The 26,616-nt window shown below is 41.4% G+C and overlaps 1 protein-coding gene across 6 annotated transcripts; it reads right to left on the reverse strand.

Moving 5' to 3' along the window:
- Nucleotides 1-73: 73 nt before the first annotated feature.
- On the reverse strand, nt 74-26,413 carry Kctd9 (potassium channel tetramerization domain containing 9). Of its 6 annotated transcripts, XM_050121848.1 has the most exons (12): nt 26,231-26,413; nt 18,659-18,780; nt 16,946-16,989; nt 13,771-13,867; nt 13,156-13,214; nt 12,832-12,960; nt 7,401-7,468; nt 7,205-7,300; nt 6,386-6,535; nt 4,434-4,539; nt 3,679-3,812; nt 74-1,932 (listed from the first exon to the last, which is right to left on the reverse strand). In XM_050121848.1, the coding sequence occupies exons 1-12, from the start codon at nt 26,276-26,278 to the stop codon at nt 1,816-1,818; spliced, it is 1,170 nt and encodes a 389-aa protein (XP_049977805.1). In that variant the 5' UTR covers nt 26,279-26,413; the 3' UTR covers nt 74-1,815. The 6 variants fall into 6 exon arrangements, with proteins under 6 accessions (XP_049977805.1, XP_049977809.1, XP_049977807.1 ...); XM_050121852.1 differs by lacking the exon at nt 18,659-18,780 and having other exon boundaries at nt 13,156-13,342; nt 26,231-26,387; XM_050121850.1 differs by lacking the exon at nt 18,659-18,780 and having other exon boundaries at nt 26,231-26,376.
- Between the last annotated feature and the right edge of the window lie 203 nt (nt 26,414-26,616).

Here is a 26,616-nt window from a genome sequence, read left to right on the forward strand (position 1 = left end):
ATGGCACCATCACGAATAACCATGGAAATGCAGAAAGCGTTGACTTCCCAAAGCAAGAGCAGACACAGCCTGCCAGCGTTCCACACAGTTTATTAACGCGGTTTACATACGATCTGAACCCTGCAGTTCCCAAGCACACTGTGTTTACATCTTTTTGGCTCCTTCTGCAGTCTCAGGTCTGTCTGCAGAGGACCATTCAGTGAATGAACACAGTCCATAATTACTGAAAATAGAGTGCAGTGAAATGAATTAAATATAATTTAGGCACATATTGATTATGAAAATAGGTATCTCTCAATACAATACTTCTCTGTCTTGGTAAAAATAATAACGCAAAGAAAATAATTCATTTTCAAAGTTGCTTTCCTTTCCCTGTAAAGGAGCACTCTCCTCCCGCTGTGCATGTGAGCTCTTTACTGTGAAGGAAAGCTTTGCATATGTAGATAGAAGAATAAGCTACAGAATAATGAAGACATGCCACTCTCCTGGAGGAGACAAGGTCACCTGTGACAATTCACTTGCTCAAGCTGACAAGTCTGGAGGATCTCGAACCCATTTGGACACAGCTTATATCCCTGCTCTTAGAAAACACATAAGGACACTGGGACACCCACTAAGAAGGCCCTACTGCTGCTGTTGCACAGATAATGACTCAAGAAAATGGGACTAAAATTTCATTTAAAAACAAGACAACAGAAAATATTTTTTAAAAGAGCCACAGTTACTGACTGATAATGCAGCTTATACCAGCCAAATGTTTAATTTTTATTCATCAATTTTTTTTGGTGGCTATAATCAAATCATCAGTTTAGAATTTCTTAGTTGCTACTGAAGGGTTTTAGCTGTAATTATCTGATGTTGCATTCTCATAGGCAACTCTGCAGAATTTATTCAGACTTTATAGCTCCAACTGCATGGAGTTTAGATTGGATATCTGTTTTAAGCTGATCCTGTATAAACTACTTGGCATTACATGACCTGTGCTGAGGATGCAGCTTGGTGTTTTGGCTCTGAAATATCTTCCTCTGCTTGTGATAACTGAGCACGAGAACTGGACTAGTGAATGGACAGAGCAGCCTAACGTGGTACAGCATGGAACTTGCCCATAAAGAAGCTGAGGCATGCTCACTGGACAGCTGCAGCAACCGGTGGATCCTTCGCTCTGCTGTAGAATGATATACAAGGTCTTTCCTTCCGTCCTGTCTCAAAGTGTGAGAACAGAGTACGGCTCACATTTAGCTCTGGCTTCCTCTTACACAGTAAACATTCTAGAAATGAATCTGAAGAGAGCCATAGGGAGTCTCGCCCTCACCACACACGCATGATGAGAGGCATCTCAAGAGGGAGGGCACACTAAAGCTATTTATAAACCTGAAGAACTCTTCAGATTCCAAGACGTTTAACAATTTAAGCATCCTTACTGCATCTAGGTGTTCAATAAATATATTTGCATATATTGTGCTTTTCATAAATTAAAATTCCCAAATGCATCTTAAACCAAGATGGTATTTCCACACAATGCCTATATAAAAGCAAATATAATAGATACTACTCCTGGTCAGACACCAGATAAATGCCCCAGCTCCACTCAAAATGCTGCAGCATGGTCTACTTTCCCTATTTCTAGAAACAGAGTGTTCTTCTATTATAGTCACAATGTGGGGAAATTCAACTGTTTCCCCTTATGCACCTCTGGGAACAAGCATTTGCCTCAATTCCCTTACAATGTTATCTCCTCTAGACAATTCGGTGGATGGAGAAATAAAATAAGGACACATTTCCGTCAGGGACATCTTCCTCCAGCTCTTGTCACTCTCATCTGACACTCTGGGACATATGTAATGGTGTCAGCATCTCTTCAAATATGGCACCCTTCACGTTGGAACCTCTCAGGTTGGCTTCTTGGAGGTCACACCCCGACAAATCACAGTTCTGTAAGACAAAGAAAGACTCATGGAGCTCAAGTGATTTAGGATCAAATTTAGGTCCATATAAAATGATTACAGGGCATACCAGGATGATATTTCCAAGTGTTCCCATTTTTGAAACACTTCTACTAATGCCCTGTGGTGATCAGAATAAGAATGGCCCCCAAAGACTCATATATTTGAATGCTTAGTCAACCGGGAGGAGAGCTGTTTGCAAGGATTAGGGGGATTGGGAGGTGTGGCCTTCTTGGAGAAAGTGTGTCACTGGGGGTGGATTTTGAGATTTGAAAAGCCCATGCCAAGTGCATGTTCACTCCCCCTACTCTCTCACCCCTACCCCCTCACCCCTGCTTATGGATCAGGATGTAGCTCCAGGTGACTTCTTCAGCACCATGCCTGCCTGCCACCATGCTCCCTGCCATGATAATGGATTCAGCCTCTGAGAGTGTAGCACACCCTGGTTCAATGCTTTTCCCAGTATTCATGGCAGCCCACCATGACCTCTAACTCAAGTTCTAAGGGATCCACTGAATGCCCTCTTCTGACCTCTACGGGCAACCGGCATGCATATGGCACATGTACAGGCAAAATACTCATAAACATAAATAGAAAGAATGGAAAGGACTATACTAATAGTGCAAAGTCAGTTCCTTTTGCCTTTAAAGAAATTTGTTGCTGTGATCCTAAGAACTATCAAGAGATCAAGGTTGAAAAAAAAAAAAGAAAAGTCCACAGTAATCTAAATTTTCATATACAATTCTGTCATGTGTTCAATATAACACAGCTACCAGATACATGTAGCTATTTAAATTTAAATGAATTAAAATGAAGTAATTTTCTTTAGAGTAGTGTCTTGGTTGTACCAAGTAAAACGTCCAACAACGAAGTGGTTAGTTAGCCACTGGACTTAGCAACACAGATACATATACCCCTTCAGTGCGGGAAGTAGCATTTGGCAGCACTACGTAGACAACAGCCACCGAGCCAGGTATGGTGACACACCCCTATGACTCCAGCACTTGTGGGGGCTGAGCAAAGAAAATCAAATATAGATCAAGCTATATGATGAGTGATAACAAACAAATATGCAAACAAACAAGCTACCTAAATCTACAAATCAAGAAGACACATAGAATACAGGTCTTATGAAAAGGAACAGGCAAAATTAAAAATCTCAAACTGAGATCCAAACTGAACATGATGCTAAATTAAAATGGGCTTTTCCTGAACCTAATCTTAAACCCAGAAATGATTTACATTTCTCAAGTAGCTCAAGAAAGTCCATTAAATTCTGTTTGGCATTAAATTTATGAAAAACTTAGTATAGGCTTGAGCAAGATCCAAGAAAAGAGAGGTAAATGAAATCAAGGCCGACAGCACCGCATCAGCTCCCTCCGCACCTGGAACTGGCACCTGCCACTTAGGTAACAGGTCAGACCTAACGCCGGAAGTCAAAATCATTCAACAAGCAAATGGCTCCCATTGCCCCATTTCTTGGAGGGGAGAAGTGTGGGGTTTTACTGTTTATTCCAGTCTAGGTTTACAATCCCAGTCCTCCCACTTCAGCTAGGATTACAGGCATGAGCCTCTATGCCCACCTTCATAAAAAACAATCAAAAGAGCAATAGCTTCCTCCAGCCACTCTGTACACTAAGTGGAGCTTCACAGCCAAGTATTGTGCTTACAGTAAGCTGGCATGATCCCACTAGTAATGCTCATCATTAAAACTCCCCAGAGACCAGAGCCTCACCTCCAAGTCGGTTCCTGCCAAAGTCGCCCCTCTGAGATTACAGTTCTTCAGTTTTGCATTTTTTAAGGTGGCAACTCGCAGGTTAATTCCTGTCATCTGACTTCCTTCCATATCCACGCCTTTCAGATTAGCACCTGCAAGAAGCAAGTTTTTGGAGGAATTTAACCTACAAATATGTTAACCACTGAAAGCAAAAGTACAGGATTATTTAAGGGAGGGGAATGAGACAAGACTCCACAACTTTTGGAAATAAGCTTGAAATCTGTCTTTTAACCAACCTGCAATATAGATGTCAATGGTGGTGTTTTATTCTCTTATGGCATACAATAAAGTGTCTGGACAATACTTCTGAGGAGAGATTCAACCTTGTCTTTTAAGAAATGGCACATCTGTAATATGCCTCTGTGAATTAATGGTCAGGGGGACAAGCACCTAAATTCAAGTAAATAAAGCGCCCAACTCACAAACAACAAAACACTATTAAAACCTGACACTACACTGCAGGAGAAACTGAAATTCTACATTTTTGTCAACATAAGAATATTTTATTCCCTTCCAAAGTTCAGAGGTTGATATTTAACTTCTCAACTAAACATCTGTGGCATTATTTCCTGTGTCCTGGGTGCTGACAGTAAAGTGATTCTCCAGGTCGGCTCTCAGAGGAGGCTCCGACCACAGCCTTCCTGCTTTACCTTTAAGTACAACTTTTACTTAAGGGCTTCCTTCCAGGCAAGAGTAGGCAGACAGGTCCTTACCCTCTAAATTGGCTTTAAGACCAGAAGGATCCTCAAAATTACAGAGCCTCAGGGATGCGCCTTCGGCGTTTGAGCAAAGCATCTTGACTCCCTGGAGATTTGCACACTGTGAATACAAGAGTCCCGGCTATAAGGGTTAAACTTGATAACATCTGTGCAAGCAATAAGAAAGAAATTAATAGGAAAAGACCCAAGTCAACGCATCTGCAATTAGTTATTTTGTTTTTCCTGAAGACTGCTTTAATGAAACCCAGTAAGAACTGAGAACTTTTCAAAGAATTACAGCAAACGAACAATGGCATGTTCACTGTACAGAGAACAGGAGTCCAGAAGAAGCAACGATGTAATCTGAACTATGACAGCCTGTTTCTGACTTTATAAACAGCCCTGGACATCACAAAATCATGTTCAAAATGTAAGTGAAATGAGGACATAAACTCAGGGGATGGAGTTCTCTTCCTAATCATGAAAGGAATAAAAAATTGAAATTCTTGGTGTCCCACTACTTCAGGAGCAAGGACACTACTGCCCACCATTGGCCTCGTCATTCATCTATATAACACTAGTCACCTGTTTGTTGAGTTCTGTATCAATCACTACTATAAGGCACTGCCAAACCTCTGCACAATGCATAATGAGAGCCGAAAGTTAGAAAAATCATGTGTGAGTTTTAAGTGTTAAGTCATTGCCTTCAAGGCCTGAACTCTATGAGGTATTGATTACAATCTCTGTAAAACTAACATTAATATACTTCTTCACAACTGTGGCGATCAAAACAGATGCTCAGTGTGTTCAAATTTACAGTGTAGGATCTACATGATAACTATTCTTGTCTAAAACCCTAAGACTGATGCATAAAAGCACACTCATAAGGAAGAAGTTTGGTTTGCAGGTGCAGTTTCACTCAGCTTACAGTCCCTTCCAGTAACAGGAGACAATTAACTTACATTCCTATATCAGAAATATATACTGGCCTTCACATCTACTATGTAAGGTAGGCACAATGAGAATCTTGAGTCCTATGTATAGAGAACATTATGGCTCACTCACAAGAACACCTTTGTGAAATAGATCTAAAAAACAGTTGTTTTGAAATGATTAACTCTGTCTTTATCTTTTTCTGTCCCTACCCAAACCAAGCAGTCTTCCACCATTTCAATAAATGCTAACTCCTTCAAACCTGTCTTTGTGCTATTAGTCTATGCTTTTGAAGGACCATTCAACCCGAGGTAGAATAGAGAAAGAAGCAGCACCTAAAATGTGTATTTGCTAATTTTTTTATTAGATTTGATACAGAAGTTGTAGTAAATAGGCTGACTAATGAATAAAATCAAGATTATAATAACTCAAAAAATGACTATCAAAAAAAAATGCTAGACTTGGTTCAATTAATTAATAAACAGACTAGAGTTCTGAGACGAAGAACTTAATTTATTATTAGTTCTGTATGTATTCTCTAATCCCAGATAACCCAGGTAACTAACTACATACATATTTAGACATGTGTAAATATATATATATGTGTGTGTATATGTGTATATTCTCACATATGTGTAGAGAAAAGAGTACCATCGAGATGCTGACTTCCAGAACGTCCACCACACCCACTTCGGACCCCTCCTCCAGATACTTTTAGTCATTACCTTTCCCATTCACAAATGAGGGTCAATGGATTTCGCCTTCTTTCTGGACTTACATATAAGTTGGCAAATAATACAAGTTCTGAAAAATTTAGTAGACAACTTTGGGTTGCTCAGGACCTCATCTCAGGATTTAACCTTTTATTCATATCACAAAGGATATGAATAAAACCAACCCATTCCACTTTTAGACCCTCCAGTTTCAACCACACGGCTAATTATCTGTGTTGAAATAAACACACAATTCCTGCTTTTGAGAATACTCAACAGCCTAAATTTCAATTTTCCTTATGACTAAAGAAAGATTCTTACGTCGAGCACTGATCCAGATAGATCAGCTCGTTCAAGATTAGCACAGCAGAGATTTGCGTGTGCGAGGTTGCAGCGGCTTAAATTGGCCATTTTGAAGTTAATGTATCGAAGGTCCAAACGGGAAAGATCAGCACCACTGAAGTTTAAGCCCTGGAATTAAAAAGCAGACTGTCATGATGCTGGAATCGTCTGTTTGAGCTGAGTTTAATTAGTGGAACTAAGCACCAAGATTTACAGAAGCCTTTGGCACATGGAGCTTATTATCAGCATAAGCAAATGGAACTGAGACTACATGGCACCCATGGCTTTCATGGGTTCTCACAGAAGAAACTCTATCCCCACATATTAGGACAGAGATAGCTACACTACACTGAAAGGTGGACATCCTAAAGAGGGGCCACAGTCCATCACATACCTGCTGAGAGCGTTACTGCGATAAACTAGATAGCAATCACTTTACTAATTCTAAAACCCAACCCTCTTATCTAAGGGGGGAAAGATGCATGTTGTGGTGTCTTCAAAGTCTGTAATGCTTTAAGACACAAAAGTTTCTGCCACTGACCAGCCACACACATGGTAACTGCGCACATAACTTAAACTGCTGCAATTTCCACCATACTCAAGGACTCCTACGCAAAGCACAATTAGACAGTAAAAGAGGCTATTCCATCTCCTCTGCACTAGCCACTTCAAAACTAAATCAAAGCCACAGCTCACAATTGAACTGCATCTTGCATTTAAAGGAAAAAAGGACTGTGGAACTGTTCTTAGATTTGCGGATATGCACAGGCCATGCAGTGAACGGTCTGTGTGAGTTACCTGGCAGCGCAGCTCTGACTTGGTTGGAGTGGCCAGCAGAAACCGAACAAATTCCTTTCGGGATATTGGTGAGTGATCCTCTGGTGGTTGGGAATTCTTGAGAAAGAGATTTAAAAAAAAAAAAAAATCAATGGGGTCTTTGGAGTTATACTTACGATAAGTGTAATACTGATCAAGATTTAAAAAAATGTCTCACCTTTATGGCCACTTCTAGGTGTTCAATCAGTGAGTCAATACCAAAAAACCTGGCTTCTTCTAGCACACCTATCAAAATACAAAGAATGTGACTTTCACACAGGACAGTTCATTTTGATATTTATATAACGTTTTCTGTTAAAATCTCACAATAGTGTTGAGAGTCCACGAGTAGGCCCATTTGCACACACACACACACACACACACACACACACACACACACACACACACACACATATGTGTGCACAGGTGGGTGAAAACCAAAGGACAAGCTCAGTGTCACTCGTCAGGTGCTGATCACCCTTGGTTTGAGAATGACTCTCATTTGCCTGGAACTTCACCCAGCAGGCTGGGACAGCTCTGCAGTGAGCTTCTGAGGACGCCCCTCCTGTCTCAGTTCTTGTGGGATTACAGCTCAGGCTGCCATGCCCAACTTCTTAACACACTCTAGTTAACTGAACTCGAGTCCTGACACTTCCAGGGCAAACACTTTACTGACTGTCCATCTCCCTAGTTCAAGAAGTAGAAGCTTGGGCAATAGCAACAAGTAATTGTGGTTTAGAATGCTCCCACAGAATGTTGAAAAATACTTTAAAAACAGGTTTTTCTGAGCCAAATTTGGATATAATCTCATTATTCAGGATGGAGAGGTAGGAGGATCCAAGGTCGGGGGTAGTCTAGGACACACAGTCCAGTCTGAGTTACAGAGTGAGACTCTGAGGAAATAAATCAACAGGTTTTTCCACAAAAAAAGAAATACATTACAACAAAAGCTTGGCATATTTCTAGATTATGTTGGTAGTTAAGTAGGCCACTAACAAAAAATCTTAACTCTATATACTCCTAAAATAATCAACTGAGTGGTGCTTTTAGTGTGAAATTCAATTAAAAATTAAAAATATTTCATTTGTTTTTGATAATTTATCTATTTTATTAATGGAGTAAATAAACTGGGTTTATAAATATCTTAATGAATTAGAAAATAATACAAACTGTTGGAGTTTAAGTCAAATTCATGAAATAACTCAAAATTGTAACTGACACTTATACTTCTTTATTTCTAATAGTAAAAGGATTTTATGCATCACACACTTTGCTCAGCATGGTTAAACAGACACACATTTCCTCTCATTAGAGTACAAGGTAGCTTTATGCTCCAAATGAGGACTGTTACTTGGCTGGCTAAACTCACTCAGGAATTACAAACCAAACAGACATGACCCAGCCCACCCATCAGACTGCAGTAAGAAAGGCCAAGCAGTTAGCTGGGAGGAAGAGAATAATCTCTTCTGGGAAAGTCAATCTCCACTTCCAGCCATACAACCAAGGAGCAGAGCTCAGAGTGGCACACACTCATAAGCAACCTGGCATCTGTTTCCTGCCCAGCCTTAGGTGCACACTCACGGGGTTACATGTTTCCTGCCCAGCCTTAGGTGCACACTCACGGGGTTACATGTTTCCTGCCCAGCCTTAGGTACACACTCACGGGGTTACATGTTTCCTGCCAGTCTTAGGTGCACACTCACGGGGTCACATGTTCCCTGCCAGTCTTAGGACACATTTGCCGAGTCACATGCTCCCTGCCCAGCTTCAGGGATCCTCTGCATCCTATCCCCAAGGGGCAGTGAGGTATCAATCCTTATAAAAACCCCAAATAAAGAGGCTCTCTAAGGCCTCACTCTCAGTTCACCAAGACCTTTTGTGTAAATCAGACCCTCATGGGGAATGTGGTATGGCTTCCTTTCTAATTACAGGTTTAGAATTAAAAGCTTTGTATACACAAAACGCCACATTCAGATAGCTGAAAGAATATCCAGTCTATTTTCCGCTAGCACCAGTAACACCTGGGCTTGAACTCTAGCTCCATTACTCCATTTCAGTCTCAGAAAAATTACTGTGGATTGTTTTTAAAGTATTAGACGACTTGAGGGAACCTGGAGGCAATACAAAACTGTTTGGGTGGGAACTACACATACTTAAGATGATGGACAGAATGCACCCAGGAGCATTCCTCACTCGCAGACAGAGGATAGCCAACACCAAACAGCGGTATCAGAGGAAGTGGTGTGATCGTGTGACAACTACTGACCACGAGGATCTAAGCTTTCAAACTAGCTTGTGGGAAAGCAGGGTACAAAACGCTAAAACTTCTGTAAGTGGAGTTAAGTAAACAAGACAGCTTGACGCTCTGAAGACCAGACCAGTAGGAATGTAGATAGTGAAGGCCTGATTCATGAGACTTAGCACTCCACTGGAATTAGAATAAAAGTCACTCATATTATATTCTGGCAAAGAATTTCTATGTTCTATCCATGATCCAAGAATCTGAGTGAGGCTGAATTTAAAAACAATGAACTGATTGGTCTGGTGGAGAGCATTTCAAGACAGAATAACATCCAGACTGCATCCCAGGCAGCTGGCTACTCAGCCTGGCCTCCACTTGAGAGCTGGAAGTACAAAACAGAAAAGGAAGATTTGAAAAACCAGTATATAACTTTGTAGATGAGGAGGGCAGCTTGATAAAGAGATCAAGTACTTTGATAGTGGACATCTCAGGAACTGACTCACCCGCCACAGATCAAGGATATGAACGTCTGACTTCATGTGAAAAACTTTGCTTTGAGAAGAGAAGTACAGTTAGCAAAGTGTTTTTTCAGATCCAGCCACACAAGTACTCAGCACCCACTCCACGCCATAGTCTAAGGCAGTGTTCTCAACCTTCCTAATGTTGCAATCATTTAATACAGTTCCTCATGTTGTGGTGACTCCCAACCATAAAATTATTTCCGTTGTTACTTCATAACTATAATTTTGCTACTGTATGAATCGTAATGTAAATACCTGATATACAGATGGTCTTGGGTAACCTCTGTGAAAGGGTCGCTCGGCCCCTATGGGGTTGAGACCCACAGGTTGAAAAGCACTTGTCTAAGAAGACCCAGCTAACATTTGAACTGGCAGCAGACATCCACATACACTGTTCTTGTATGAATATAAAGTGCAAGGATTCTAGGGTCAGAGGTTTCTGTCCAGATTCCAAAAGGAGGCAGAGTTAGAGGTACCAGGAACATGGAATTGTCTGGCAAGGAAAGCTACCAGGGGTGAGCAAAGTCAGCCCAGGAAGAGAGGCCACGGGCAAAACAAATGTTAAGGTACAGCAGGGAACACTTAAACCTTTGAGAGGTCACATTATATGCCCTAGATGTTGCCAGACATAGAGCTAAAGGATTTAATATCTGCCTTGCTTGGTTTGGTCCCATGCTTGAACGAGAAATGATTATGAGAAATCTCCTATAGGCTCAAGTACCTGAACACTTGGTCCCCAGCTGGTGGTGTCATTTGGAGAGATTGTGGAGCCTTTAGAAGATGGAGCCTTGCTGGAGGAAGGCTTTGAGAGTTTATAGTTTGGCCCTATTTCCAGTGCATGCTCTGTCATGTTTGTGGTTGAACATGTGATCTCTCAGCCTCCTGTTCCAGCTGCCTGCTGCCATGCTTTCCTGCCATGAGCCACGATGGATTCTCCCTCTGGAACTCTAAGCCCAAATCAACCTTTTCTCCCTTCTCTAAGTTGCCTCAGTCATTGTCACAGCAACAGAAGAGTAACCAACAGAGCCCAGATCCTCTTTCCAATGCTTCAGTTCTTCTCTGAAAATAGAAGTGTTTATTCTGTGCCATTACATCTTAAAAGTATGCAGTTTTAGTTTTGATTTTTTTTTTCAGGACCTTACCACTAAGAGATTGCTCTGAATCTCAATACGGACTCCAGATTTAAGCTTCTGCACAATGCTGCAAATGATAAGACTATGGGAAGTTGTGAAGTTGGACAATGAATTTCTCATTAGGAGATAGCAATAAGCCTTTGGGGACCCAGGACAGAATGTTACAGCTTCAAAATGAAAGGATCACACAGACATAAGGAGTGAATGTTGATCTACTGTTGGTGTTAGTATTTTTGGAGGTTCTGAAAACGTAGGAAGTGTGGCCTTGTTGGAGTATAGTCAGTAAGGTATAGCTTTAAAAGAGATCTAGTTCCCCAGCTCCTCCTTACCCTCTGCTTCCTGTCTGCCATGAGACTTAAAAACCTCTTCTAGCATATGCTCCTGTCATGATGCCCTGCCAATCCACACAGAACTAAGCAACTACAGACTTAACCCTACGAAACTGTGAGGCTCTGTCACTGTTGTGTCCAAATACTAGACAGAAGCAACCTAAGGGGAGGAGACACTTATTTGGGCTCATGTTTTCAAGGATACAATCCATTATGTAAAGAGCACAAGGCAGCTTACAGGATGGAACAGCTGGGTCCATCTGCAGTGTGACTTGTTTATATTTCAGGAGCAGACAGGAAAGAGCTGAGTAGTACTTTCAAATACAATTCCCAATGACCTAAGCTTACCACTAGGATTCCACAGCCTCCTAAATCAGCACCACCACCCAGGAGCCAGGGGTTCAAACACAAATCTGTGGGGGAACCTTACATTTAACACACAACAAGCTGTCTCCCCAGATGTTTAGTCATAGGTATGCAGAAATCATATGGCCCACAAACTGCCATGCTCCCCCACAATACCGGAAGTACAGACACTGGCCAAATTTATTCAACTGGGGAGTGCTATGGTTTGGAAGAAGAATGCTCCCCACAGAGTCATAGGTAAAGGCCTGGCCCCTAGAGTACTAGTATCAGACAGGGGTGTAGGCCCATAAAAGTTGAGGCCTAATAGCAGGTCCTTAAGTCACTGGAGCCATACCCTCAAAAGGGATTGTGACCCAAGTCTCTCTATTCAGAATCAAGATATGAACGTTGTGTGTTCTACTACGCTAAGCTACCATTTGCTGCCCTCACCACATGCTGGGTCAGTCAAGTCTACCTGACCTCAGCTTTGACCTCCAGAACCACGAGTTAATAAATCGTCTCTTTATAACTTAGTTGCCTCCTGTATTTTGTTTTTGTATAACAAAGCCAACTAATGCAAAAACCTGCAAGTTCTCAGATACATAGTCACTACTCTATCTCTAGAAATTTCAATACTGCCAATTTCTATATGCATTACATAAAAATGATTGGGTTTCATCTAGATGATGATGAACCTTCACAAAAACCCTGTGATGCAGGCAGGGATGAGAGAATCTTAATACTCATTGTCTAAAGAGTCTTAGAGAAACTTTCCTCAAGTTAATTTTCTAATAAATTGCAAACTGAAGCATACTACCATCAAGACCTAAAAGCTGTGTCTTTCCTTTTGACCACACTACTCAGTATAGAGAAACAATGCAAACCTATAAGAGTTCCTTGTGGTACAATTTAAATCTACTTAGAATCCAAACGAAAAAGGTATGGCTAGACATATGCTAAGCAGACAGAAAGACAGCCTGTCTGTACCAGGACCTACACACCCATACTCACAGCACTCACACATGTGTGAGAAACTTACCCAATAAGTTAATGCCATCATTTACAATGAGCTGTCCGTGACGTAAGTAGTTCAAAATGGGTTCAAAGTACTCAGGACTTCGGTCAATTAAGAAAGCTCCTCTATGATCTTGCTTATTTCCCCAGACACCTGCGATACCATTTTAATGGGAAAAAAAAATCCCCCCATAAAAAAGTCAGAATTTGTGGAAGGAAAAGAAAAAAAAACTCACATAATATGTCATCAAGTCTTTACTTTTATAAAAATTCTTTTACTCCACTCTATAGTTATGGCGTCAGCTGATATAAAAAGGACCAGAAAGGAAGTGAGAACGTGTCTACTCACCTCTGTCCTTGAACATGTGCGCCAGCATACTGTCAGGCTCTTTATTCACTAAAGTGCTCCTAAGAATTCAGGGAAAAAAATTGATTTCTCCATGTGTCTTTATAAACAAACATATTTAAGTCAAGAGTATACTTGAGTTCAGCTGTTCTCTCAAAAAGATGCATGCTATAACCTGGTAGGAGTAATGCTGGGAAACAAAAATGTGCAGTAAGTTGCCAAAATCTCTTCTAATCTAGCAATTCCTTTGATTTAAAGCTGCATTATATCTTTTCATTTAAATATTAGCAAGACATTATTACAATATTCTTGACCTTATGTTATCTGATGGACTTAAGTTGTTGTTTCTAGAAATACTGCTAATTTTTACATGTAATCAATGTTTATTACGATATCTAAAAAGCGAATTTTAAAGCTGAATTGATGCTTTATGCTTTCTCTGGAATGAAAGGTTAACTTCATTTAAAGTTTTTTTCATAAAAAAAACATTCTAAAAATAGTTCACAGCATATAATATTCTTAAAAAGCATTTGAAAATCTTATAAGGAAACAGTACATAGTCAGTTTTACTCGGTTGTGCTCTTTAAGACACAGCATGCACTCACACACACACCCTACCTTGTTGTTGTAAAGTATCGACCTCCAACATTTAATGTCAGCCAGTCTGTGTGGGATCCTAATAATCCTCCAGGTGGTTTAGAATCTGTCTGAGGATCTAGAGATGACATGTAAAAAAATAACAGAATTATTAAGATTGAAGACTCTGGGAAGACAATGAAGTAATTTCTCAAAGCAAAGCCCTATAAGTTAAGACACAGAGTCTACTACACTGCTTGGCTAAGGTAAGACAAGTTCTTTGGTGATTAAGAATAGTCGCTTAAGACCAAATTTTGTGTTTTGGTTTGTTTTGTTGAGACAGGGGATCTCTATAGCTCTGGCCATCCTGGAACTTAGTCCGTAGATCAGGCTGGTCTGGAACTTACAGAGATCCACCTGTCTCTGCCTCCCGAGTGCTAAGATTAAAGGCAGGCACTGCCATGCCCAGCTAAGACCACACTTTTTTGATGCTACACTTAATGTCAGAACAAATACCCAAAATAAGAAAAGTGTGTATCAACAATTTTTACAAAGGCTTTATTGTAAAACTAACATAAATGGACATATTTAAAGTTTATAATTTGACAAGATTTGATGTGGTTCAACATCTGACTTTCAGGTACAGAGCCATAAACTGTCACAGCTTGCAAGATGCTGGAGAAAACTGGTGTCAAAGACTCTGGGAAGATTCTAATAGAGTCTTAAATGTCAGACAGTCAAACACTGGAGAGAATGATAAAGGTACTGAAGGCAAGCATTAAGTACCGTTGAAGGACATGTCAATGGAACTCAGGAAGAAGAGACAGTACCTACCTTCTGACAATATGGAAATACAACCATTTTTAACAAAAAGAATGCAAGCAGTTGTACAAAAAATGTTAAACTGTTGGCAGACACTATTGGTACTGAAAATTATTATTCTCTGAAAATTTTATGTGGTTGAGTGGGATGGAGCATGAACAGTAATGTGATCCCATCGGTCTCTGCATTCCTGGAAATCAGGGTTACTGATATGGAAGGACATAAAGTCAAGACAGAAGGGGGAAGTGAAACCTTCTAATCCTGGATATACCCTGAAAAATTTAGTCTGAATCCATGAGATTTTATATCATATTTCATGGCATAAACATATCATTTTATAAAATATGATAAACTTCATAGCATAAGCATGTAAATTTTTTTTATTTAACTTTATTTCATGCACATTTGGTATAACGATGTCAGATTCTCTTGAACTGGAGCTACAGACAGCTGCGAGCTGCCATGTGGGTGCTGGGAATTGAACCCTGGTCCTCTGGAGGAGCAGTCAGTGTTCTTAACCACTGAGCCATCTCACCAGCCCCAAGCATGTAAATTTTATGTTTAGCCATCAAAAGGCCTTTTAATAACTATAAACCAGACTGTACCTTGAACATGACATCAAATCATAACTATAATGTTTTAAGTCTATGACAGAAAAGAGTAAGATGAACTCCTTACATGCTAGAGCGTAAAGAAACCATAGACTAAACAGGTTAAGTTTAAAGACAAAGAGATTGTCATTGGCAGGCCAGCAATGCATGCAGAGAATAAAAAACCCATCAACTATTCTTAGGCTTAAGAAGTCACAGAGCTGCAGGATCTTCAAGGCAGGGCAACAACAGGATATCTAAGAGGAGGCCCGGTGAGGGCCCAGCATCAATGGTGTTGCAGAAACCAAAGGCCTAGAACCAGACCAATGACTCTTGCAATTAACACTGGCAAGTAAAAATTATGGACAAAAAGGTTTACAGCATGACTCACTGTAGCTTCCATGATGAGATTTTTTTCCTTTCTTTTCTTTTTTCCTCTTAAATTTTTAATTTTGATGGGGGAATTGCAGGGCAGAGAGCAGATACGAAGGGATGGGGAAAGGAATGGGAGATGCGTGATGTGAAAGACACAAAGAAGAAATAAAAAGAAAGCTTAAAAAAAGAAGCCACAGGAATAAACAAAAATCCTAGTAGGATTTTTTTTGTTACCTTTTTCTTTCTTTTGGCTTTAGGGGATTGAACTCAGGCCTCCATACATGGCAGACACTAGTTCTATTACTGAACTAAACCCCAGTCTAATTATTTATTACTTGATGAATAACGTTTTATTGCTAGTATGTAAGTAACCACTTCCTGTCAGGCCAATGGAGAAAAGATTTGCTCAAGAGTTTAAGGCGGAGACAGAAGGAGCTACACGTTTATTTTGTGTTTTTTTTTTGTTGTTGTTGTTGTTTGTTTGTTTGTTTTGAGACAAGAGTCTCATCACCATGTGGCCTTGGTTGGTCTTAAGCTTACTACACAGAACAGACTGGAACTCACAGAAATCCACCTGCTTCTGCCTCCTAAGTGCTAAGATCAAAGGCATGCACCACCATGCCTAGCACACTTACTTTTAATGTGGCTACTACCTGAAACAAAGCCTCATCAAATACAATGACTATGATATTTTTATTTGATTTTTTTATTCATTTTTTTCATTTTATATACCAGCCCCAGTTTCCCCTCCCTCCGCTGACTGTGATTTTTTTAACGACTTATTTATTTATTATGCATACGGTGTTCTGTATGTATATATGCCTTCAGGCCAGAGGAAGGCACCACATCTCATTACAGATGGTTGTGAGGTTCCAGACCCCTGGAAGATCAGCCAGTGTTCTTAAGCACTAAGCCGTCTCTCCAGCCTGACTGTGATATTTTAAAAACACTTAAACACACACCCGTGAGTGACTATAAGGACAAAATAAATAAAGCACTGTTTAAAGAATATTTGCTTACTCATATATTAGGTCTTTTCTTTTGAGATATTCAACTATATATGCTTTCTTCCATATGAAAAGATAGTGGCTGAAGCCAAGTCATGTTTTCACTGTTAGGATTTGATCAGCAGTAAAGGACTGTCATGAACTATGCAAGGAATACATGGTTACAAGTTAAGTGATATACCAAGAGATGTTCTAGAAATCACTATCAAAGATTTTTAAACAGTTCTTTGTAAAATCAAAATTATTTATACAAACTGTTAAGTATAATTTGATATAAGCACAGTGAAGAATAAAAAGAAGGTGAAGGTCTGAGGTTGGTCATCATAATTTTTCATGTTAAGTCACACAGCTCCTTGTAAAGTACTTACCATCTCGTGTTTTTTACTATGGCAAATAAAGTAGAAATTTAACAGAGTCACTTACCAATAAATGGTTCTCCTTCACATACAAACAACACATCATCATCCCTGGGGAAATCAGAATTTAAAAAGCCATAATCAAAACCTAGAAAGCACATTAAACAATTGAGGACTAACTGAACTACTCCTTAAGATCATACAGGAAGCAGGCTTTGTCACCAATCTCCTTACAAGAAAGCTGTTTGCAATGCTCTGTTTAATCCTGACCAGACTGAAATTCAAACACCATCAATCCTGTATATCAAAGTATTTTTGAAATTGAAAAAAAAACAGAATTCACTATCATATTTTGTAAATGTGGTCTTGTATAGATTGAAAAATGTACTATTTTATGTTCAAAAGACATGCTAAAGACAAGGCAATTTTTGTTTTATTTTAGTTCTTTACCCCTAAATAAGTCATTGAAGTGTTTCCTCAAAAAAATTAGCAGCTTAGAAATTAAAATAAACTGTCATATTAAATCCTGGGAAGATGAAACCCTAAGCAACTCTAACACCCACTCACTGCATGTCTACCATCTCTACAATAAAATGTTTCAGGTCACCGACCCTCTAGGGTGACCAGTGTAGTCTCCTCCCAGGCCCACTTTGCACCATCAGTGTAACTCAATGACCAGAGGCACTAGTGTGAGCCAGAAAACACTGTGCAAGCCTTGGATACTTCTGACACAGTCATATCCGTCTTACAAGGATCACTTTGTGGCTCAACATAGAAATACACTGGGTCTTTCTTGGAATAGAACTTATGATGGAAAATTAGGATGATGCACACCATGCAATGATGTTGGTCAATTATCCCTGGAAGCTGAGATAAAGAAAAAACTAAGAAACCCTAATTTATTTAGATTTGCATTTCAACTTGTATTTTCTACTTGCTTAGCCAGTTAATGTTCCTAGATTTGTATGGAAGTTTGTCCACACAGACAAAGAACAACTGCTAAACTATGACCTGGACAAGCCCCTTCACATCTCAGATGCTCGGTCTCCTTGTTTAAAATGAAGAAACTAGAACCAACTGCTTTCAAGAAATCTACTATATTGAAGGGTCAGTCTGCCCTGGAATCGAGTGCAGATTCATCTTCACGTACAATATCATTTAAAGCATCATGCCAACCCATGCTTTGCCAACCCATGCTTTGAGTTATCCAAGTCAAGCAGAGCCATCCCACTGCAGGTGTCGTCTCTACCTAGAGTGTTCTTCATCATCTCCATGCTAAATGACTCCCTGCCTGAAAGTCATCTCATACTTTGAGGAATGAGGTGAACTTCACACCTATTTTAAGCAATAATTTACCTGAGACACTAGGAAAACGCAAAAGCAGTTTTAAAAAAGCAACACTATGGAAGACCCCATTGTTATCTCTGGTCAGAATTTTGTAGTATTTAGCATCAGTTCCTTGTGATGTTTGTAAGTTGTTTTTTTTAAATGTGTTTAACAATAAACAAGTGCACGTAAGAGGCTTTTAAATTTTTGAACTGTTATAAAGAAGAAATTGTCAATGTCATATATGACCGATGCGGACTGTCAATATGCTGAAATACTATCTATTCAACAGCCTTTGAGTCCAAGAGACTTAAATTTCAAACAGCTAACTCCAAACAACCACTTTGCAAGACTCAGCTTTCTTAAGAGCAATGAAACTATTGCATAAGCAAAACAGCATAAGAGCAAGAAGCCAAGGGCACACTGTTGACAGCTTTAAAAAGGTGAAGTTTACCTGATCAAAGCAATATCATCAATCAGTCCACCTTTCCCATTATATACACTGGTGGCTTTTATGCCGAGTTTACTGCTGGCCACTGAAAGCAAATCAGACAAAGTTCCATAGACAGCAACCACCTGTGAACACACCAGATTAATTTGAACAACATATACAATGAATGTCATCACTGACATTATAGACCATCACACTCCATACAGATTAAAACATCAAAAGATCATGTAGGAGATTTTCAGCACTGCCTGATACATAGTTACTTTGTGCCTCCTACTATAGAAACACAAAACTAGAGAATAAACCCCAAGGAAGAGACAAAGGAAAGACTGTAGGAGTCAAATGGAATGGCCCACCAAACCAACTCAGCAGGGTTCATATGGACTCACAGAGACTAAAGTGGTGAGCAGAGGGCCTGCATGGGTCTACACTAGGTCCTCTGCATGTATGTCATGGCTGTTAGCCTAGTGTTTTTGCAAGACTCCTAACAGTGGAAGCAGATGTCTCTGACTCTTTTGCCTGGTCTTGTGACTTCCTCCTATTGGGTTGCCTTCTCCAGCCTCAATACCTGAGACACTAGGCTTTTGCCTTGTCTTATTGTATCTTGTTTTGTTGTTGTCTCTTGGAGGCCTGCTCTTTTCTGAAAGGAAGTGGAGGGGAAGTAGGTCTGGGGGACAGGGAAGGTGGGAGACAGCTGGAAGGAGTGGAGGGAGGGGAAACTGTGGTCAGAATACATTGTATGAGAGAAGAATGTTTTCAACAACAATAATAAAAACGAAATTGTGGCCAAACAAAACTAATCTAGAATCTTAACATTCAATACAAATTCTGATGATAGGTCTGGGACTTAAATTTAGATTAGCATTTTCTTTTTTATATAATTTATTTATTATGTATACAGTATCCTGCTGTGTGTACATCTACAGGTCAAAAGAGGGCACCAGATCTCATTAAAAATGGTTGTGAGGGGCTGGAGAGATGGCTCAGAGGTTAAGAGCACTGACTACTCTTCCAGAGGTCCTGAGTTCAAATCCCAGCAACCACATGGTGGCTCACAACCATCTGTAATGAGATCTGGTGCCCTCTTCTGGCCTGCAGGCATACATGGAGGCTGAACACTGTGTATATAATAAATAAATAATCTAAAAAAAAATAATAAAAATAAAAATGGTTGTGAGCCTGGCGGTGGTGGTGCATGCCTTTAATCCCAGCACTTGGGAGGCAGAGGCAGGTGGATCTCTGTGAGTTTGAGGCTAGCCTGGTCTACAGGACAGATTCCAAAGGCACGGAGAAACCCTGTCTCGAAAAACAAAAACAAAAACAAAAAATGGTTGCGAGCCACCATGTGGTTGCTAGGAACTGAACTCAGGAGCTCTAGAAGAGCAGCCAATGCTTATAACCTCTGAGCCTAGATTAGCACTGTCTGTCAACTTGTTACAAACTCTATTTTGACAATATTAAATGGTGGAAAGGACACAACCAACAGAAATATTTAGGTACTACTAGTGGGAATATAAGTACCCATAATGGCTTCAAAAACAATCTGCAATTACTTTATAGAACTGAACACTTGGGGAAAGGTAGGGAAATAAGGGAATGGAGGAAGACTTAACTGAAATCAAGAGTTTATGAAACAGCTGTATGAAGAGTTATGATCTTGCAACAGAAGAGTATTATCAGAGCAGATAGTGCACAGGCAACGTGAGCGAATGGGGAGTGAGAGACTCTGGTGAAAGGGTCAGTGAAACAGGGAAGGTAGAGTAGAAAAGGGAGAAGGAGTGTGCTAACCAAAACTTAAGACTATGAAGAGGCTTTATAAAAATCTACTAGTTTGTTAACTAAATAAAAAAAATCACATAAACTATATATGGGTGGACAATGCTGCTCTAGAACACATGGGTCACGAAATAAAAATCTCAGTGACAGACATTACCTACCTACTAATTATCTAGACCTTAGGGAAGCCCCAGAAGTAACCAAAACAAACCATAGGCTATTGCCATCACTCCTGGTTATCCAGCATATCTAGACAGTAAGACCCTACTGCTGAAGATACCACTCACTTTAGAAACAAGAACATACGAGAATCAACCTTGACTGACAGAGAAACACTCTCCTTCCTGACTAGCTTACCAAGTACCGAAAGGTGCCATGCAGGATGCTGGAGGAAAAAAGACATCAACAGTCTTAATTCAGCGCTAGACCCTTAATATAGTCTTCCCTGGTAGGCTGTGCTTTGCTGTAATAGTGGTGTAATAGTTACAGTTGGGATAGCCCATTATGGGTACTTACATTCCCACTAGTAGTACCTAAACATTCTGGTCGGATGTGAGGCCTGCTCCAGAGGAGGGATTTCATGCCTGGCACTATAAACCTGGTCAAAAGCTCACAGGCCTTAGAGAGGAATCTACTGCTGTTATGTTAAAATGCCATGCTGACAAACTGACATACATATTTATATTCATAGATTAATGTTGCTCAACTTTGGTCAGGGAAGCTTCTTTTTACAGTTGCTAAGAGTTGATAGAGAGACTCAATACTGATCAGAGTGCCAAGTATAAGAGAGCAAGAGTACTCTGTTGTGGGTGAATCATCTACATAACCCCACCCACCAACGTCTCAGGAGGCATCTAGGAAGAGTGGGCAGAGAGAATGTAAGCACTAGCAAATGAGGAGGAGCGCTGAGAAATGCCGACTTCTGGACATGACCGTTGCACACAGAAACTCACAGCAGCTACAGGTACCTACAAGAGACCGGTACCATCATATCAAGCCAGTCAAAATGCACATATGAATGGGAGAGAAGGCCATCGTGGTGAGGCCTTGGTGGAGCAGCTATTGGCAGCTGAGGCTGCTGAGGGGGGTGGAGTCACTTTCCTTTAAAGACATAGCTGGTGGTAGGTTGTCCGTACTCAAGCAGATGCTCCCATGCATAGGAGCAGCACAATCGGACTCAGGGAGCTGTTTTTTAAAATATATACCTGGAAGTGGGTTGTGAGTGCTGTAGCAGAAATAATAAAAACCCAGAGACAGAAACTGGGGTTCGACCCAAAAACCAGAAAGGCAAAGCAACTAGAGAAGTCTTACCTCTACCAAGGCTGGGCAACTGCCAACTAAGCAACCTAAGCCTCTCTTGTCTCTCATTTTATATTCCCTCTAGTACTGGGATTAAAGATGGGGGGGGGGGGCTGGAGAAATGGCTCAGAGGTTAAGAGCATTGCCTGCTCTTCCAAAGGTCCTGAGTTCAATTCCCAGCAACGACATGGTGGCTCACAACCATCTGTAATGGGGTTGTAGCCTCTTCTGGCCTTCAGGCATACACACAGACAGAATATTGTATACATAATAAATAAATATTTAGAAAAAGAAAAAGATGTGGGCCACCACCACCTGGATTTGTTTCTGCACTGATCTTGTGTAGCCCAGGGTAGCCTTGAACTCACAGAGATCCATCTGTCTCTGTCTCTCAAATTCTGGGACCAAACATTTGTGTCACCATTACCTGACCTTTAGTGGCTTTGACCAGAGGAGACTGGTTTTCAGGCAAGACTTATTTATTAAAATATAAATAATATACCACTACAGAGTGCAGGCATCTGTGGAAACTAGGAGCATTCGATGCCCTCGAGCTAAAGCTATAGGCAGCTGTGTGCTACCTGATGTAGGTGCTGGGATTCAAACTTCAGTCCTCCACAGGTCTTAAGTACCCTTAGCTCCTCAGCCATCTCTCAAGAGAGGTAGAGGGGGAGGGGAAGGGTGAAGGTAGAGAGGGAAAGTGGTTCTCGAGTAATAGCCCCAAAGCTGTAATGTAAGAATCACTGAGAACTGTGACAAACTATATATCCCAGCCTCTGAGGCCTGCTGGGGTTGGAGGACAGCACCGTTTTTAAGTTTTCCCAGTGGTTCTGTTGACAGGACAGTGGGTAAACTGTGGGAGTATTTTTATATATGAACTTCACGAAAGCATTGAAAATGCAGACATTATCACTAATTGATAGAAATGTTAAAGGAAAAGGTTCGGAAAGGCTAAGAAAGCAGCAAAGAGAAACAAAATTAGTGGCTTGCAGTATTTTCCTTTCATTCTGATGCACACCAATATTTTATATTATAATCTTCTGCATACATCAAATATATTAAGAAACAAACAGGCTAAGAGAACAACACGTTCTTGCTGAGGTTAAGAGTCTGATTTTACCTCTAACAATGGAAAGAGTTCCAGTCTGGACATGATACCAACAACACATTTCTGACCTAATATCAGATAGAAGGGAAGCATCAGTACAGAATCCAGGCATTTCCTCGCCTGCTGTAGCTGCAGCACTTGGCACGGATGGTCACACTCAAACAGTAAGTGTGTAGCTGAATGAACGAACGCTGTATACAGAAAGCCTATGATTCGCTCAACTTGTTATTGATGGCACTAACACGGGGTTACTCAGAACCACATGTTTTATTGAGATGTCTGAATCCTCATTTCATATTCTTAATACTCCCCTTTTCAGGGAATAGCATGAGATCAAAGGGAACGGGAAGCACACGGAGCAAAGATGAAAGGTGTAGCCCTAACTGACCTTCCTGGAGCCAACAACAGCCCCCTAGTCCCCACGATTCAAACAAGGCAGCGTTCTGGGAGCACAATCTTCAAAGCCCATCAGCGGAACAGTTTGGGCTCGTGCTCAGTCAGCTGTGTATTCATTCAATCGTAAACTGTATGCTGCTGTCAGAAACGTTTTTCTAGACGAGATGAGGATTTTTATTTACTCAGATGACAAATTGGCCAGCAAGAATCTCTTAAGTATGTATCACTAAATTTAGTGAGATTCTGCTAAATATAAGACTGTCTTTAAACAATAAAGGTTTTTATTCTTTTTCTTGTGTGTGTGTGTTTAGGTGTGTCTGCACCTGTGTGCACACACGTGTTGAGGCCCATGGTTGATCTGAGGAGTCTTCTTCCCCTGCATGTCACCTATCCATCGAGGCAGGCTCTCTCAACTGATCCTGGAGTTTGCCAACAAGGTCAGCCTAGCTGGCCAGCTTCCTCCTGGGATCCCTCATCTTTGCCTTCAGGGGCTGGAATTACTGGTGGACTCACATAAGTTGCTTGTGCAACGCTTTAACCACTGAGCCACCTCCCCAAACCTTAAAAACTAAGGCAAAGGGGAAAAAACCCAAAGCCATTTGCCAGCATGTACAGGAAAAGACTCTTATGTCTTAGTAATTAGGATGACCTCCTCATACCACTGGCTAATTGTTCAAAGAACAATATACCCTGAGAAAGAAGTTGATTATTAGTGCCAGTTATTAAGTAAAACTTCAAATAATTTTCTTAAAACATGGCACTCTTTGGCTTTTGAGAGCCTTTTATATTATTATTAATACTGGCTTCAATCTGCAGTTTCTTTGCGGTAATGTTTTAAAGTCACTTGGCATAGCTGATGGCTAATTCAGTTCAGACTGAATGATGTAAATCTCCACTGTACTTGTAGGCTTCTATACATCCTGTGTCAAAGAGAACCAACTGGTGCTGGCTATCAACCTATTTACACGTGTAGGCCTCTGTTCTGGAAGAAAACAAGACCAGTTTGACAAGTTCAGTGACTGGAGGCCCCCAGGCTCCTCCAGATTAGAAAAGGTCAAGTTTTAAAATTATTTTGTTTTTAAATGAAAACATAAACAATATACATTCTCCCCTAAATCCCAGTGGGTCATCTTCCACCACCCTCCACGGTATTATATTTAACGTGGGATAAACCAGCTCCCAGCTTTCATCAACATTACAAGCACTTTCAGCGACACAAATGAGAATGCATGCTGATATCCTGATGCGTGCTGATGAGTGTGTGCCTGTCTACCTCACGGACCATAGCCGCAAAGCAAGCAGCAAGAGGAAAACCCATTTGGGGAAAAAAAAAAAAAGATTATTCTCTTTCCTAAGGGATTAAAAATAGCCACCAGGTAAGTCAGGAGACAATCTAAATGATATATTCTACTTTATAGACAGGACAGCAAACTATTTCATGAGCATCCATGTCATGTTTACGACGACCCTGACCAAATATAGTTGCTATATGAATGCTACATATCCATCCATATACATATGCAGGCAGTATTGTGATCTTGTCAAATAAAAGTCATTTTAATAGTTTTCCATCAGCCAAAAGGAGAGGAAGCAGCTTTAGAACATATATTCTTTAGTTTAGTAGAAAGGACTAGGGCTTAGTTTCTCTTAAATATGAAAAGCTAGTATTCTTCACTTCAGAATTTATCATCTTTGTAAAGCCTATGCATGCAGTCATTTCATACGTGCTTTCCCAATCTTCTGAGATGGAAAGACTTTTTTTTTTTTTTAAAGTCAGTACAACTTAAATTGGAAACCCAAAGCTTAAAACTTTTTCGAAGTTTAAAAAAAATGAAATAAAACACCAAGAGCCACTCCCTCAATTTGTGGACAATGAAAGTCAGTGGACTCAGAAGAGAGGTACAGTAGAGTCGAGGATTTAAAGGCCCTCCAAACGCTTCGACTGCATGGAGTCCAGCACAGACCAGCACTGGCCAAAGTGCACACACTACAGCTCTGAACACTGGGTAATACTAACTCTCTCAGAAACCACGCAGACTTCAGTTTATGAAAGCCAGCCAGCTACAGAGCTGGTTAAGGAAAAGTTAAGGATCAGAACTGACAGCGCCTTTGCGGCACATACTTCGGAAGCCCCGGCAGAGCTCATGCCATTACTATTTTTGTAAGCATAGCCAATCTGAAGGAAACAAAGTTGCAGGGCACAAACCTCACTGAGGTTCAGATTTCCAGAGTCTGTTTATTCAAAACTGCAGGGGAGTTCAAAAGCACCCTCCTCTCGCTTAATGCTTCTGAATAGTTTTGCTATGTATACGTGCAGGAATTAAGAGTACTCTGGCCATTAGTAGAGTGGGGACCAATGTACCTTCAACTGAAACTTTAAAAGGCGTCATTACTTCTGAGACTTTAAACATGCTGGCTTATGAGTCGGGCAGTCATTTTAACCACACATGACTAGCCCGCCAGAAACAGCCAACATTTTCCAAAGAATAACTTTCAAGGGTGGGGCAAGAGGCTGCTGCAACATCGGAAAAATATTTAGCACCACGCCCTCCACGGAGGCCTAAGCGCAGCTAAGGATACTGTCAAATCAAGTCATTCTGGTCTGCTGTCACCGTCCTGTAAGTGACCAAAACAAGGTGACACAATAAAACGTGCACAAAAGTTTTGCACGGTGGCAGGGCAGGGGGGCCCAGGCACCATGAAAGAGGAGGGAAGCACTCCAGACCAGTCCCCATTCTGAGGGTGTCACTCAACTGTCCCCCGGAGTTTCCATCCCCCCCGACCTGGCCAGGTCACCCGCCACGGTGATCTCTGCCTCCTCCCGGGGTTGAGCATTACTCAGCACGGGTAAGGGCAGGACGGTGCCGCAGGAAGGTGGACGGGGACCTCGGCCCGCCGCTCAGGTGACAGCGGCGCCTCGGAGCTCCGGTGGCCGGGCTGCCGGGAACTGTCGGGAACTGAAGGGGTCCCCGGGTCGCACCCCTGTCGCCGCTTACCTTGCCGTTCCTCGGGCTGCCGTTTAAGAACAGCGTGACCCGCCGCATCGCGCCGCCCGCGCCGGGTCCCGAGGGAGCCGCCACCCTCGCCTCCGGCCCGCCACCCGCAGCGCTCCGCGCCCGCGAGACCCCTCCCGCCTCCCACCCGGACTCTCCGCCCTTCGCCACCTTCCTGGTCGGCCCCACACTCCACACGCACGCACTCTCAGTCCCACACCCCGGGGTTGGCCGATCCTCCTTCCCACCCCGCCCCTAGGCTCCTCAGCCTGCTAGCGGCCCTTCCCCCAACCGCGCCAAGACGGACGCTGAACAAGGCCAATCAACGCGCGGAGCCGGGCAGCAATCAGCCAATCAGCGTTCCGCGGAGGGGTGGGCTCAGACTAACG

The sequence above is a fragment of the Alexandromys fortis genome, unplaced genomic scaffold, assembly GCF_014885135.2.
Source record: "Alexandromys fortis isolate MF-2015 unplaced genomic scaffold, M_Fortis_MF-2015_v1.1 scaffold_203, whole genome shotgun sequence".
Classification (NCBI taxonomy): Eukaryota; Metazoa; Chordata; class Mammalia; order Rodentia; family Cricetidae; genus Alexandromys; species Alexandromys fortis.

Bases quoted from the DNA above. Each gene is read 5' to 3' on its own strand.
- Kctd9 (XM_050121848.1), bottom strand. From the start codon at position 26,278: ATGCGGCGGGTCACGCTGTTCTTAAACGGCAGCCCGAGGAACGGCAAG. The intron at 18,781-26,230 runs GTAAGCGGCGAC...GTGTGTTCACAG, and splicing joins GCAGCCCGAGGAACGGCAAG to GTGGTTGCTGTCTATGGAAC. The intron at 7,469-12,831 runs GTAAGTTTCTCA...GTATTTTGATAG, and splicing joins TGATGGCATTAACTTATTGG to GTGTGCTAGAAGAAGCCAGG.